General features: G+C 41.5%; 1 protein-coding gene across 1 annotated transcript in view; it reads left to right on the top strand.

Moving 5' to 3' along the window:
• Positions 1–14,773, top strand: part of mtrex (Mtr4 exosome RNA helicase) — a 32,529-nt gene that overhangs the window by 16,067 nt on the left and 1,689 nt on the right. The window contains exons 16-26 of the mRNA XM_034709152.1: positions 250–400; positions 2,497–2,669; positions 2,879–2,947; positions 3,026–3,151; positions 3,234–3,344; positions 3,476–3,664; positions 6,100–6,263; positions 11,267–11,372; positions 13,278–13,334; positions 13,432–13,594; positions 14,356–14,460. Coding sequence (XP_034565043.1) covers positions 250–400; positions 2,497–2,669; positions 2,879–2,947; positions 3,026–3,151; positions 3,234–3,344; positions 3,476–3,664; positions 6,100–6,263; positions 11,267–11,372; positions 13,278–13,334; positions 13,432–13,594; positions 14,356–14,460 — 1,414 coding nt within the window. The remainder of the gene's footprint in view (positions 1–249; positions 401–2,496; positions 2,670–2,878; positions 2,948–3,025; positions 3,152–3,233; positions 3,345–3,475; positions 3,665–6,099; positions 6,264–11,266; positions 11,373–13,277; positions 13,335–13,431; positions 13,595–14,355; positions 14,461–14,773) is intronic.

The following is a 14,773-nucleotide window of genomic DNA, read 5'->3' as shown; positions in this document are numbered from 1 at the left end:
CTCAACTCACTGGGAGTTTTTGGAAAGCTGCCCCACATATCTGTGGTTTTGGAGTTGTGATTGCAAAATCCTCCTCAGTGTTTATTTTGGGAGAAGTGACTTCAGACGGCTTTAATTTAAACCTTGCAGCTTTCTTGGAGCTCATAGTATAATACCAACAACATTACCAAAACACATCATTAACCACTGCTGTATATTGTTAAAATCAAAGCATTACATTTTGTATGTGTCCATGTTCTGTTTCTGCAGGGCTCAGCTGACCCTTTGAACAGTGCCTTCCACCTGACTTACAACATGGTGCTCAACCTGCTGCGTGTGGAGGAGATCAACCCTGAGTACATGCTGGAGAAGTCTTTCTACCAGTTCCAGCACTACAGAGCGTTGCCTGGTGTGGTGGAGAGTAAGGAGTTCTTCCAGATTTTTACAGTAAAGCTGGATGGGTGCAATTTGCGCTGTGCCAAAAGCTGTGAAAGATCAATCTTACTGGAAAGCTTAATCTGCGTCAGTTTGAAACTAGAGAATAAGACAGTGAAAATTTAGGTCAGAGCTGGGACTCAGGTGCAGAGAAAAAGTCCAGCAGCCTGTTGCACGAGTGTAACTTCTCATTTAGGATGGGGTTTACACTCTACTAACGTTTTGGGCGTTACACCAAATGAGATAGTTCCAACGTTAGCATTAGTTACATCTTAAATTTTACACCTAGCTCTGAGTAGGTGTAAAGTCCTCCGTAAAAGACCGGTTGTCATGGCCCACTGTTTTCAAATATGGGATTAGTTGATGGATGAGGAGAGGCTGATGTCACATTCACACCAGGCGCGAACGATCGTGCTGTTTGTGCGAATACAGTTGCGAGAATGTTTTTTTACTTGCTCTATTTGCGCAAATGACTAATTCAATTCACGCCTCAAAATCGCGTGTACATGAGTGCCCAAGACGCAAATTTTCACAAGAGGAAGGAGGGGTTCCTGTTGAGCTAACCAACATTGAATGGGGAAGCCTGTTATGTCAAAGGGGAAGAGCTAACTACCTACTACAAACCATTGCTGAATTCAAGTGACAGACAAAGTTCAGAAGACAGTTAGCTTTACTAAAACAGTGCAGGGGTCATACACAGTAAGTCAGTCAGTAAAGGCAAGCAAATCCACAAAATCAAAATCCAAAAATCCAAGCAAAAGTCAGAAACGGGGAAGGCAAACACGAGGAAAACAGGACTTGAAAGCATGAACACACTCGGCAAAAATGACAATCTGGCAGAGGGTAGGTGGAAACGCAGGGGTATAAACTCAGGCCAGGTTAATAGCAAAGGAGGCACAGGTGTGTATGGAAAAAACAGAACAGTGGAAGGAAGTAACATTAGACATGAACACCAGGGCTGTTTTCGAAACGGCCTGCTACATACTGCATATGAATTTAGTATTTAGTATGACTGTTCTGTTTGATCTGTTCTGCAGTAAGCTGGGTCAGACGTCACTGGATTTCCAGTTTCAGAAAGTGGAAGTAAACAACGGCCAAGCTGATAGCGAAGCTGCTTCTTTAGCATTTACTAATGATTTAAAAAAATTAAGAAGTGGTTTATATGTAATTTAGTAGTTTTCACAGCACCTAAAAACTGAGTGCCACCTTTAAAAAAAAAGAAGAAAAAAGAAAAAGCCTGACAAGCGCTGTCCATTATGGGAAACAGTACGCAAGGGAGACTAGTCTGATGCAAACTGTGAAATTTTCCTGAATCAGTATGACATCTGGGTAGTTTTGGCATGCTGCAGATTTTGCTCTTTTTTACATACTACATACTGAATTTTGGCCAAATCAGTAAGTACTACTAGAATAGTAGGCGGTTTTGAAAACAGCCTATGTTTACTAAATCAAACAGGAAGTGGGCTAAATACACAACAAAGCAAACTAAGCACAATATTATAAAGGCAGAATTCATTCAGCCTGCCTTTTAACTCCTTTTGGCAGATTTATGGTTTGACCTACAAATTTACAGGCGTGAAACCTACTCAGCAGGACCACAGTCATGATCAAAACTCTGTAACTTGATATGAATATAAAATAGTTGTTATTCAGCCAAAAAACAAATTGAACCAGGGTGCAGTTTTATTCAACTCTTTTTGGATTGTTCAGACTCTTGGACCAATCAGAGGAAGTTCTGGCAGACTGTCTGGATCAGAAAAAGGAAAAAAACAACTAGAAAAGTCCAACTATATAGCTCAAGCTGACATAAAGACAGAAAATGTTCATTTGATTTTTCAATCAGACTCTTATAAGTTTGTCTGACTGAAAGTGAAACAAAAACCCGGGCAATGTAACAAAAATGCCAGTCTTGCTGCCATCAGATGTGAAAGTACCAAAAAGTATCCATTACTGACTGTCTGGTGTGAACTTATTCTGTCTTCAGGAGTCAACGAGCGTAAACTCTTTAAAATAAAATTCCCATCCTGTTGTGGTGTCGTTCCAATATGAGCTTTAATCATATGGCACATTTTTTCTGTGCAGAAATAAAGAAGTATGAGGAGCAGTACCACTCCATCGAGATCCCCAATGAAGAGGGCGTAGTCACCTACTTCAAAATCAGACAGCAGCTTGCCAAACTGGGCAAAGAGATACAAGAGTTCATCCACAAACCAAAATACTGCTTACCCTTCCTGCAGCCTGGGCGCCTTGTTAAGGTAGGTGCATACACACACACACACACACACACACACACACACACACACACACACACACACACACACACACACACACACACACACACACACACACACACACACACACGTACACACACGAACACACACGAACACACACGCACGCACACACACACACACATATGCCTGTGATAGCTCTTTATATGAATAAAGTTGTTTTTGTGTTCCTGCAGGTGAAAAATGAAGAAGCTGACTTTGGATGGGGAGTTGTTGTTAACTTCTGCAAGAAGTCGAACACCAAAGTAAGTCAGTGTCACAATGTCACATGTATTTGAATATGTCTACGTACCGCTATGACTAATCTACGTTTCCTCATGTAGGCAAGCACAGACTCTGAGCCGCTGTATGTGGTGGAGGTTTTGGTCCACTGTAGTAAGGAGAGTGTGAAAGATGCTGCGACTGAGGCTGCAAAACCTGCAGCTGCAGGAGAGACTGGAGAGATGCAGGTGAGTGGTGCAAACACACAAAACAAGCTGTACTGCTTAAAACACACATATGAAGATAACACTTTTTTTATTTTTGGTGCAGGTGGTCCCCGTTATGCTCCATCTCCTCACCTCCATCAGCTCTGTTCGCCTGTACATCCCAAAAGATCTGCGTCCCTTTGACAACAGACAGCTAATGCTCAAGTCTATACAGGTACAGAATGCAGCCGTCTCAAAACGATGATACTAAAACTTCACAAAAATTGTGATCTGTAATTGTAAAACTGTTGCTTTTTATTTATTTATGTATTTATTCATCCTCCCCTCCAAACATTTTGTCTGCAGGAGGTACAGAAACGTTTCCCAGATGGTGTTCCTCTTCTTGACCCCGTGGATGACATGGGCATCAAAGACCCGGCGCTCAAGAAAGTTATTCAGAAAGTGGAGGCCTTCGAGCACCGCATGTACTCGCACCCCCTGCACAGTGACCCCAACCTGGAATCTGTCTATTCTCTGTGTGAGAAGAAAGCTCTGGTGAGAAATGATCCGTGTTATCTGCAGTTAAAAGTCAGCTATATAAAACACACTGCTAAATGTCAGCCCTCCCGTTATCACAGTTCATCACAGTTATGTTATGTTTTTGTTACCAGGGAATTATTAATTACCTTATCTTTCCTTTTCATTCTCTTTGGCTGCTCTTTTAAAAGGTTACAAATCCTGACCTTTCATTGTCTTTTCCTGCCAGACATGTCGACTTCAGCCATTTATACTGGCAACGACAATCACAGGAAGAAAGCAGGGACATTATTCTTACAGGGCCAAAGCATTAGTTACAGGCCATAAAACATCAGATCACATCAAAAGAGGGGATTTTTTTTTCTATGTGGTGGGTCTCACTCTGCATTGTTGAATATAGCAGACGAAGGACCTCACTTCCTGTCTTTCTGCTCTTTATCACAGCTGCCCTAAGATACAGTGAAAACAGAGCATCTGTGTCTCACAGTGACAAACTCCAGGACAGAAGCAGAGTCCATGACTATAATACATAGCTTTCGATACATGCTTTACACCACATACCTGTGGAAAAAAGGAAACATCCACAGGGTCTCTTGCATAAACGAGTGTACAACCAAAGTTGATAAGTGCTATCAACAGTGCACTTTACAACAACTATGCCTACATAAAAGTCATGACTATTTTTGTTGTCCAGGTTTTCTTTTCATGAGATGGGGTCAAATTCTAACCTTCAAGGGATATTTCAGTGTTTTTTAAGTTTTATGTCACTAGTAATTGTACCAGCCATGACGGATGCCGCTCAGCTCGGCCCCTGTCACCAACAGGTAACGTGTGAATCTCTCCTGCTCTCCAGTTTAGGAGTATCCGTTGTGGCTAGTACAATTACTAGTGACATAAAACTCATACAACCCCACTTCAAAAAAACTGAAATATCCTTTTAAGATGTGACAAATTAGTACAATAAGTTTTGGCTTCTTTACAATAGCTCAAATTACCAATATTATAACAATTCAGCAACACTCAAGGGTTTGTGCTACCCAAACAACTTAGAGCTAGATGCTAGCGCTAACAAGTGCTATCATCAGGATGATAACTAACATTATTAGCATGAGGTTCATCGTCTACCACTGGCTTGGTTTAGTGTGTCAGCGTGCCAACCATAAACATATAAATCATAGATGTAGTAATATTACCCATTGGTTTCTAAGGAGGTGTTGCGTGGGCCAGGTCTAAGCCAATCTAGAAACCAGCAAAGAAGCGGGGTTGAGGCCTTCCTTTTACCAGGCAGAAACCTCGAGCAGAACCAGACTCATGTTAGACAGCCATCTGCCTGGGCCGAGTTGGGGTTGGAAAGAGGGATAGAGGAGAATAAGAGAGAGAGATGATAGTGATGAGAAGCGGAGTTGAGGCCATAGCTTAGCTGCCAAACAGCTACAACACATTCATTTTTGCTATAAAAATAGGGATTGAAACATGGAGCCCAATGGGGAGCTGGTTTGGCTAAATAGTTTAAGTGTGCACCCCATGTACAGTAGCTATAGCCCTTGTGGCATTGGTTGTTGGATCAACTCCCGGCCAATTTGTGGATTGTCATTAGATTTGCAGGCTTTTTCAGGTACCAAAGTATTAAGAGAACTACATGAGGGGACCATGAATATATGCAGCAAATCTCATGACCCAGTGTGGCTGATGTAAAAAACAAACAACAGGTTTCTACCAGTGAGGGAAAATGCAAACCAGTCCACATTTGATCATTTACATAATCATTTACATCCTCTGTGGTTGTGTTGGTGTGTGTTGTGAAATGACAGAGTTACTTAAGGATTACTTCATGTCTGAAAGCAGAATAAGAGATTAACCATCTTCCAATCTAATCCCTGGATGTCCCTCTGCAGATAATCCTCAGCCTCAGTCTTATAACTAACCTCCACTTTGACCTTTTGTTGAACTGATACCTCACCTGCCTTGTTTGTCTGATTTAATCCTTTTTTACTGCTGTTAGATTCTTAGAAATGTCAGAACAAATCAACCTCCCAGTTTTTGTGTGCCCATGTGAGAGATTTCTTCACTATCCTGCCAAAGTTGAGACAAAGTGGGCTTCAATTTTAACAAAATAGATTCAACTCTTTGAGTAATGAGCCCATCTTGTGAAATCTCAGTGTGCATGTGTTTGCTTGTTTGGCTCTGAGGTGTGTTGTAATGATGAGGGGTAAAGGTTAAAGTGGATAATGGACATCAGTGAGGACCGATAAGCAGGCTGAAGATCATCTGTTGGCAGATTACTCAATGATAAATCACTCTAACAGATAATGAATTGTTTGAGTTCATCCCATGCCAAAAAGCAGCTGGTGTTTATCACAGCGAGCAGAATAATTGAAAGGTATGTTCTAGGAATGCCTCAAAAACTGGAAGGGTCCCATTTGTAACAATAGATATGTGTGTGTGTGTTCTAGATCGCAGCAGATGTTCGAACAGCCAAGCGGGAGCTGAAGAAAGCCCGCACCGTCCTGCAGATGGACAAACTGAAGTGCAGAAAGAGAGTTCTGAGGCGCCTCGGCTTTGCCAGTCCCTCTGATGTCATCGAGATGAAAGGACGGGTCGCCTGTGAAATTAGCAGGTAAGGCTCGCCCAGTGTACAAGTTTTTAAAGACACAGATTATTTATTTTTTAAATTGTATCTTTATTTGGAACGGACAGGTAGATACAACAGCATAGCAACCAAGCGGCAAACTCCGGTCTTAAACGATGAAGCCAATGCGGAAGTGCTATAAACTGCAGTACATCGAGAATCCGCTTGAGGCTGGCTGCAGAAACACCGGAAACTACATAGATATGAATGGGAAAAAGACGATCTTTGCAGCATTAATAAACATGTTTACAGCCTGGTTAAAAAAACGGCTTGGCCCTATGAAGCTAATCTCTCTAATGGCACACACTGTACGGGGGGTGAATTTTTTTCTAACGTGACGGTTCAGCAGATATTAAGATTACGAGTTTTGCCCAAATAAGGACATTACTGACGTGACTCCCGGTCGGGAACACACAGCCATTGGCTAAGAGACTCACACTACGTCACACTCTGCCTGGTTGAGTTCCGCATTACCAATATGGCTGCTGCCGTCGATTTGCTTCAAAACAGCTCTCAGGAACAGATGGGTGACATCACGGATACTACGTCCATATTTTATACAGTCTATGATAGCAACATTAGTAAAAGTAAAAACAAAATTCCTTCCAGTTTTGTTTGTTTTGAGTCCAGAAAAATTTAATTTCTGGAATAAGAGTCATAGACCATGGATCAGATTTTGTTTATCCATTATGGGGTCCACACTTCTCTGATAACTTAAATTTCCCAGCAATTGTGAAAAAGAAACAATAATAGTGGATACACAATGACCTCTTATGAACAGACCATAGACTGTATAAAATATGGACGTAGTATCCGTGACGTCACCCATCTGTTCCTGAGCGTTGTTTTGTAGCCAATCAACGGCGGCAGTCACATTTGGAAATGCTGAACTCAACCAGGCAGAGTGTGACGTAAAGGGGCGGAGTTTGAGCCAACAGCTATGTGTTCCCGGCCGGGAGTCAAGTCAGTCATGTCCTTATTTGGGCAAAAACTCGTAATTTTAATATCTTCTGAACTGTTGCGTTAGAAAATAATTCACCCCCGTACAGTGTGTGCCATTAGAGAGATTAGCTACGTAGGGCCAAGCTGTTTTTTGAACCAGGCTGTGAACATGTTTATTAATGCTGCAAGAGCGTCTTTTTTTAATTGGGGTCTATGTGGTTTCCGGTGTTTCTGCAGCCAGCCTCAAGCGGATTCTCGATGAATTGCAGTTTATAACACTTCCACATGGGCTTCATAGTTTGAGACCGGAGGTTGCCGCTTGGGACAGACCTGACAATTTGCTCGGGATAAACTCTGCCAGAGGAGGCTCACTTGTTCACTTAAAACGAACTCTGTTAAAACTTAATTAAAGATAGAAAAGCGTACATGGAACTATGAACAAAAAAAAGGGTGGTCACCTGCCGCTGCCGTCAAAAAAAATCTTCAATAACCATTCAGAAATTAAATCGTAAAATTACAAAACAATATTACCAGTGAGACCACACAAAATCTGCTCTTTTGGGGGTAACAAATAAAATCCAGTTGTTCCAAGTTCTGTAAAATTTGTCCATTTGGATTCTTAATCGATAGGTCAGTTTTTCCATCCTGAATATCTCAAGAGTTATCCAATCCAATCATCCAGGGAAGGCTGAATCGGGCTTAACCATCTCCTTGTAATTGTTGTCTTACTTGCCACCAAGAGTAATTGTAGCAGCTTAATCTCGCTTCTATGTTCCAAAAAAGAGACACGGCCCAGGTATAGAACATCAAAACTCAGAGGTACTTGAGTGTTAAAGACCGTGCTCAAGGAAGCATGGACACCCTTCCAGAAAACACTGAGCTTGGGACATTCCCAGAAGATATGATAATGGTTAGCAACAGTCGAGCCACATTGTCTCCAGCATGGCCTATGTGCACCTTTATACCGCTCCTGATATGGTGACTTGAAAAACCTCATAACATTCTTCCAGCAGTGTTCTCTCCAGCTCATAGAGCTGGATGTTGACCACTGGAAGGACCAGATACTGCCCCACGCCTCCTCAGAAATCTCAATCCGATTCCCTTTCCCATTTACCTTTAATGTATAAAGTGTTATTAGCATGGGACAGAGCTTTGTACAGCTTTAAAATTGATTTTGAAGGGGTCATGGTCATGGCATTTTTCAGAGTGTAGAAAAATTCTGATTCAACTACTGAAAGGTTAGTCAATTTACATTCATGATCAATATATGACCGTAAAAGACACAGATTTAATAAGATAAAGATCCAGTCCCCTCTTACTGACAGGACCCTGACTTATTTAATCTTGATCCACCATGAGCAGAGCACCTTGTATTATTTAGCTAGTTACAACGGCAAGGAAAAACATCTTTTTAACAGGCAGATGGAGGAGAATAAGAGAGAGAGAGAGAGAGAGAGAGTGATGATAGTGATGAGACGGATAGTAGTAGTTGTAGTATCTGTTGCAGCTGGAGTCTGGACTCGGAGGAACTTATGAGTGTGGAGCTCAGGGATTCAGGAAAGGTCTATGGTTAGTAACTTTCAATGGGACAGGGAGAGTTAAAGTAAGTGATGGGGGGCGGGGGCCGAGATAGGATCCCGGCGTGCCAGTTCCCAGCCTATAGCAGAATAACTAAGAGCTGGTCCAAGCCTAAGCCAGCTTCAACTATGAACTTTATCAAAAAAGGAAAGTTTTAGGTCTAATCTGAAAAGTAGAGAGGGATTTCTCCCTCCCAGACCCTGACTGGTAGATGATTCCAAAGGAGAGGTGCCTGATAACTGAAGGCTCTACCTCCCATACTACTTTTAGAGACTTTGATTATGACAAGCAGGCCTGCATGCATGGAGTGTGGGGTTCTAGAGGGGTCAGAGTTAAGTCATTCAAGAAAAGCAAAGAGTGTAATGTAATGTAATTAATTATAATAAAAGCAAAGTAACACAGAATAAGTTTGTGTACTTAACTTTTTGTTTAATTTGATCCAAAGTCTCAGTTTGTTGTTGCAGCAGCCAGCACCACAAAACAAATAACGTACTGTCCAACACCCAGCCCACTGCTAAACTGAGGGCTGTAGGACCGAGCAAGACGAGAGGCTAAGCTTTGTCTGTTGAGCCAGAGTAGTTCATGTCACAAAGCTGGGTCTCTTTTAACCTGGATACAAAACCATGGTAATTTAGTCTAAACTCATAACTGGGCCAGGTTATATGTTACTAGGTTATATGCGCAGAGTTTGGGCTTTAGATTGTCTGTAAAGTGCCTAAATCACACCAGATGATCCATACAAAACAAGTCAAAGTATTTAAGGACACTGCATTGAATATTCATGCTTTGACCCAGAAACCTGAAAAAATCAGTCCATTAGTTTGACCTCTATTTGTCTGAATACCAAAGTCACAGCCACATACTTTCTATGGAGTAAAAGTATCCCATCTAATTGCAGTTCCTGACTACACAGCTAAAATCCTGTCAGTATTCAAGCTGAATAGAAGTACTGTGTGCTGTCACAAAAATAAACAGGAGGCAGCGATTTAATCATGTGAGGCACTGTATTAAAAGATGAATCAATCCCTTCATTATCAGCAGCATCCCCCGCTATCCTTTCTTATTGTTGCTTCTAAATATATCAGTCTGACTGATATGGAAGAAGATAAGGATCACTGAAAAAAAAAAAATGTTGAGCCCAAGCGAGCCAAAAAATAAATTAATAAGTATAATTTTTTTGGATATTCTGAGATTAAAGTAATAATTTATTAAAGGGAGGCAAGCAAATACATTTTTTTAAGGTTTATTGTTTTTTTTTTCTGCATTCTGAGACTTAAGTCAGAATCTAAGATTAAAGGCAGAATCTGAGAAAAATTGAAGGTGTAATTTAAAAAAAAAAGTCAGATTAAAATCAGAATTCCAATTTTTTTCCCCTCAGAATTACAAAAAATACACCTTAATAATTTTTTTTATTTCTCTTCCCTGCCCTGAAAGTGACCCCAATCCTCTTCTGCAGACTGAAGTAGACAGGCAGCGATTACTCCTTTTAGTTCAAATTCAAAGTCATAAGTCAAAGTTCAAAGTCTTTTTTATTGTCAAACAAACTGTAGTGTGCACTAGACATACTGAGGAGGGGGTCAGTGACCGGGTTAAGTCTGTGAAGGGAGCACTATGGGAAGAGGGGGCAAAACAGGGAGAAAGTTCAGCATACTGACTGCCTGGTGGATGAAACTGTCCCTCAGTCTGCTGGTTCTGGCCTGGAGACTGCGTAGTCTCCTTCCTGATGGCAACAGGCTGAAGAGGCTGTGAGACGGGTGGGAGGGGTCGCCTGCTATGCGCAGGTTTTTTGGGTAAGGGCGGGAAGAGTAAATGTCATGGAGGGAGACGAGAGAGGCACCAACAATCTTCTCAGCTGTTCTCGTGTTGCGCTGGAGGGTCATTAGGCGGTAGAGGGCAAAACAAAGCACAAATCGCCCCATTTAATATGAGCTAGCATGGAGAAGCTAACGTTAAATGCAAACGCTCATAAACACAGTCATAAGTTCTAGTGTCTCTAACTGAGGCTTCAGGCTCTATGGAACCTGCTTACTCAAAGGAAGTTTGGATATGTTGAACTTGCTTTGTAGTACACCTCTTTGGACTCTCTGGATTATTATAACCTCAAAATTGTATTCGATAATGGTGTCGTCAACTCATTCTAAGGGGTTCTCTTGATATAAATTCATGGCTTCAGATACATTAGAAAAGTGATGTACCACCACTTTACGGATCTTCTTCCACTCTAACCCCAGGTTTGTTTATTACTCATGAATCGGACCGTGACTCTGAATCCTGGTGATTAAAACATTGTATTCATAATGGTAGTAGGAAATACAAATCCCTCTCGGGGAAGGAAATGTGCTCTCATTTGTTCTTTTTTTGCACACCTGTAACCCATTTCTGCATTTCTCACAGTGAAAAGGAAGACATGTAACAGACCCAGTTGAATAAAATGGAAATAATTCCCTCTGATTTTGTGTGAATGTTCTCAGTGGTGACGAGCTCCTGCTGACCGAGATGATTTTCAACGGCCTCTTCAACGATCTGACGGTGGAACAAGCCACCGCCCTGCTGTCCTGCTTCGTCTTCCAGGAGAACGTACGAGCAAACGCACACAAACACATAATTCCTCTAATTCTCCACACAAACAGATATTTAAGCCTTCTCCCCGCAGTGAATACTGAGACAAACAGCTAAGTGCCATTCCCACACATACCAGCTGCAATCTCATTCTTCACCTCTTCCCCTGCGCAGCAACCAAAACAGAAACCTGAGGGAGATGTGTGTTTTTTCTTCACTAATGACGCCTGTTCTCTCAATGGGACAACCCAGCATCGGATGGTTAAACAAAGCTTTTCTTTGGCTCAGCATCAGCTCCGTCTTCCCCCACTGTCACTGTCTATCTTGATTCCTATTCAATAGCTCTGTCAGAGAGGGAATGACGACCAGCAGCTGTTGGCATATGTAGTACTCCACTCTGACACCTCTGTTTGTGTGTGTGTGTGAGTGTGAGTGTGAGTGTCAATTTATGCAGCTGTCATCCGTCATTTAAAAACACCCGCTGCTTGTCTGGCTTGGGATGACGGCTAACCCTTCATGCTGGGTGTGTTTTCTGAACCACTGATATGATAGCGCTCCAATAACAGTTTAAAATAACCCAGGTCAAAGCAAAGATTTGAAACACACACCAGTTCGAGATTTATTTCCTGAGTCCTAATATGATCAAATTCAAGTTATTTTCCCATTTCAGCAAGCTGTAATGGCATGGGTGTAACAGTGACAGTATTGCCCAAGCATCAAGTAATAATCAGATAAATATGAGAGGAATAAAACAGTCAACAACATCCATGTGAGAAACAACGCTCAGAAAAGTTTCACAGTGCTAATCTTTGATTTATGGTTCTTCTTCTTTTTTGATATGCGCTGTTTTAGATAAATGTAAACTCATAGAGAGACTAAACCTTTTGGACTGTTGGTCTCGTAACAGGAACATTTGGAGAAGTAAAAAAATGATCTCAATGTGCAGGAAAGTATTGAAAATAGATAACTTGCTGTCATAGACGTGTCAGGTCAGTTTCATACCTGGAGTTAGACAAGAGCATTGATACTACTCGCATTGTCCCTGAATTTACAATCAGTAGCTCACTAGCTTAGCTTAGCATATAGGTCAGGAACATAGACAGTAAATAAAAATGGACAGTGTTGCTCCACCTCTTTCCGTTGTATGGTTCTGAAGCCAAAAAAGGGGGGGCAGACACTCAGCTGAAAGCTTCACTTCCAGCCGAGCGAGATGCACCCCTGTTCAGGAACCACAGATCTTATATAGAATGGACGTAGTATCTGTGACGTCACCCATTTGTTCCTGCTGTTTTGAAGCCAATCGTCAGCGGGTGCCATATTGAAAATGCCGAACACAAACAAACTTCGTCTGAGGTAAAGAGGCGGACCTTTAGACTTTTTGCTAAAGGCTACAGGGTGCCTGCCTGTCAATCAAGTCAGAAATGTCCTTATTTGGGCAAAACTTGTAAGATTAATATCTTTGAAAAATACAGAGTTATTTAAAAAATTTGCCCCCCGTAGAGTGTGCGCCGATCGAGATATTAGTTACTTAGACCTGAACCGTTTTTTTGAACCAGGCTGTAAACAGGTTTATTAATGCTGCAAAGATCTTCTTTTTTGAATGGGTGTGTATGTTGTGTCCGGTGTTTCTGCAGCCAGCCTCAAGCGGACACTCCATAAACTGCAGTTTTTGGCACTTCCAACAGTATTTAGCTAGTTACAGAGGCAAGGAGAGACATTCTTTTAACAGGCAGAAACCTCGAGCAGAAACAGACTCAGGTTAGACAGCCATCTGCCTCGACCGAGTTGGGGTTGGAAAGAGGGATAGAGGAGAATAAGAGAGAGAAACAGCGATGAAAAGAACATATTTGTCAGGACTTTGGTCCAAAAAGTAAATGTTTGAAGTTTTCCTTCAGTACGCAATTAACTGCATTTTCCCTCCAGGCCAGTGAGATGCCAAAACTTACTGAGCAACTGGCAGCTCCTCTGAGACAGATGCAGGTGAGATGACATTAAACAATCTAAACTTTGTAACTGAATCCCTCAAAGTTTGAACTTGAGCTAAACTAAATGCTGCTGTTGTTCTTGATGTCTTCAGGAGTGTGCAAAGCGGATAGCCAAAGTGTCTGCAGATGCCAAGGTGGAGGTGGACGAGGAGACGTATCTAAACCAGTTTAAACCTCACCTGATGGACGTGGTATATGCCTGGGCCAACGGTGCAACGTTTGCTCAGATCTGCAAGATGACTGACGTCTTTGAAGGTGAATATTTACTTTTGTTCGTTCATTTTCTCACATTCTTCAACCATGTGCATCAGTAAAATGCTGTGAACACATCCAACCATCTGCATATGATATCTTATAAACTTGAGTAATGATATATCAGTCACAGCGGGGGGCCCACATTACTTGTTTGTTGAGGATTTGAATGTAATAAATCCATTGCTGTTACTCTGATGCTGTAAGAGTCTCACTAAGTGATTTATTATGATTTAATCTCAGTTCCAAGTCCATTTGCTCTCCTCATAGATTCATCTCTGACTCTCAGCAGTGATCTCAGCTGTGAAACATTAGTGAGCATCGCAATAAGGAAGTAATGCTGCAGGAGTCGAGAAACTGTAATGGGGGGTGAGATAGGATCCCAGTGTGCCAGCTCCCCCGACATTCTAAGCCTATAGCAGTATAATTAAGAGCTGGTCAAAGCCTGAGCCAGCTTTAACAATAAGCTTTATCAAAAAGGAAAGTTTAAGCCTAATCCTAAAAGTAGAGAAGGTGCATGCCTCCCGGACCCTGACTGGTAGATGATTCCGAAGGAGCGGGGCCTGATAACGGAAGGCTCTACCTCCCATACTACTTTACATGTCTGTTATCTCTTAATAATTCACATACTTGTGTTTGTAGTTCTGTGCATTGATGGATCTGTGAGGAGTGTGTGTCTACTTTTATTTGTTGCTTACTAAAACTCTTTTTAAAAAATGTAATTAAAGAGTCTCTTATTTCAAATGTTTGTGTGTTATGTGCAGGGAGCATCATCCGCTGCATGCGTCGTCTGGAGGAGGTCCTGAGACAGATGTGTTCTGCAGCCAAAGCCATCGGAAACACAGAATTGGAGAACAAGTTTGCAGAAGGTTAGAAACACTACTTAATTTTCAAAAAGAGATCAATTAATACATGTACAAAATGAGCCTTTTATAGTTGATTTTTGAATTGAAAAAAAACATCTTATTCTCACAGGTGAAAACACACCTGTTTTACCTCCATTGATAAACAATATGGAGGATTTGAACTGTAAGACAAAGCATGACATTGAAAATGATGATGTCGGACTCATTATTTGACATTTTCTGGACTTTTATTGCCCAAAAAAAGACTCAAATATTTAAAAAGAATCATTAGTGTTCCAAACCTTGAGGAGCACTGCATTAGCCTTCAACAATGGCT

This window comes from Notolabrus celidotus, chromosome 19 (assembly GCF_009762535.1).
Source record: "Notolabrus celidotus isolate fNotCel1 chromosome 19, fNotCel1.pri, whole genome shotgun sequence".
NCBI lineage: Eukaryota > Metazoa > Chordata > Actinopteri > Labriformes > Labridae > Notolabrus > Notolabrus celidotus.
This window is presented reverse-complemented; position numbering and strand designations above follow the sequence as displayed.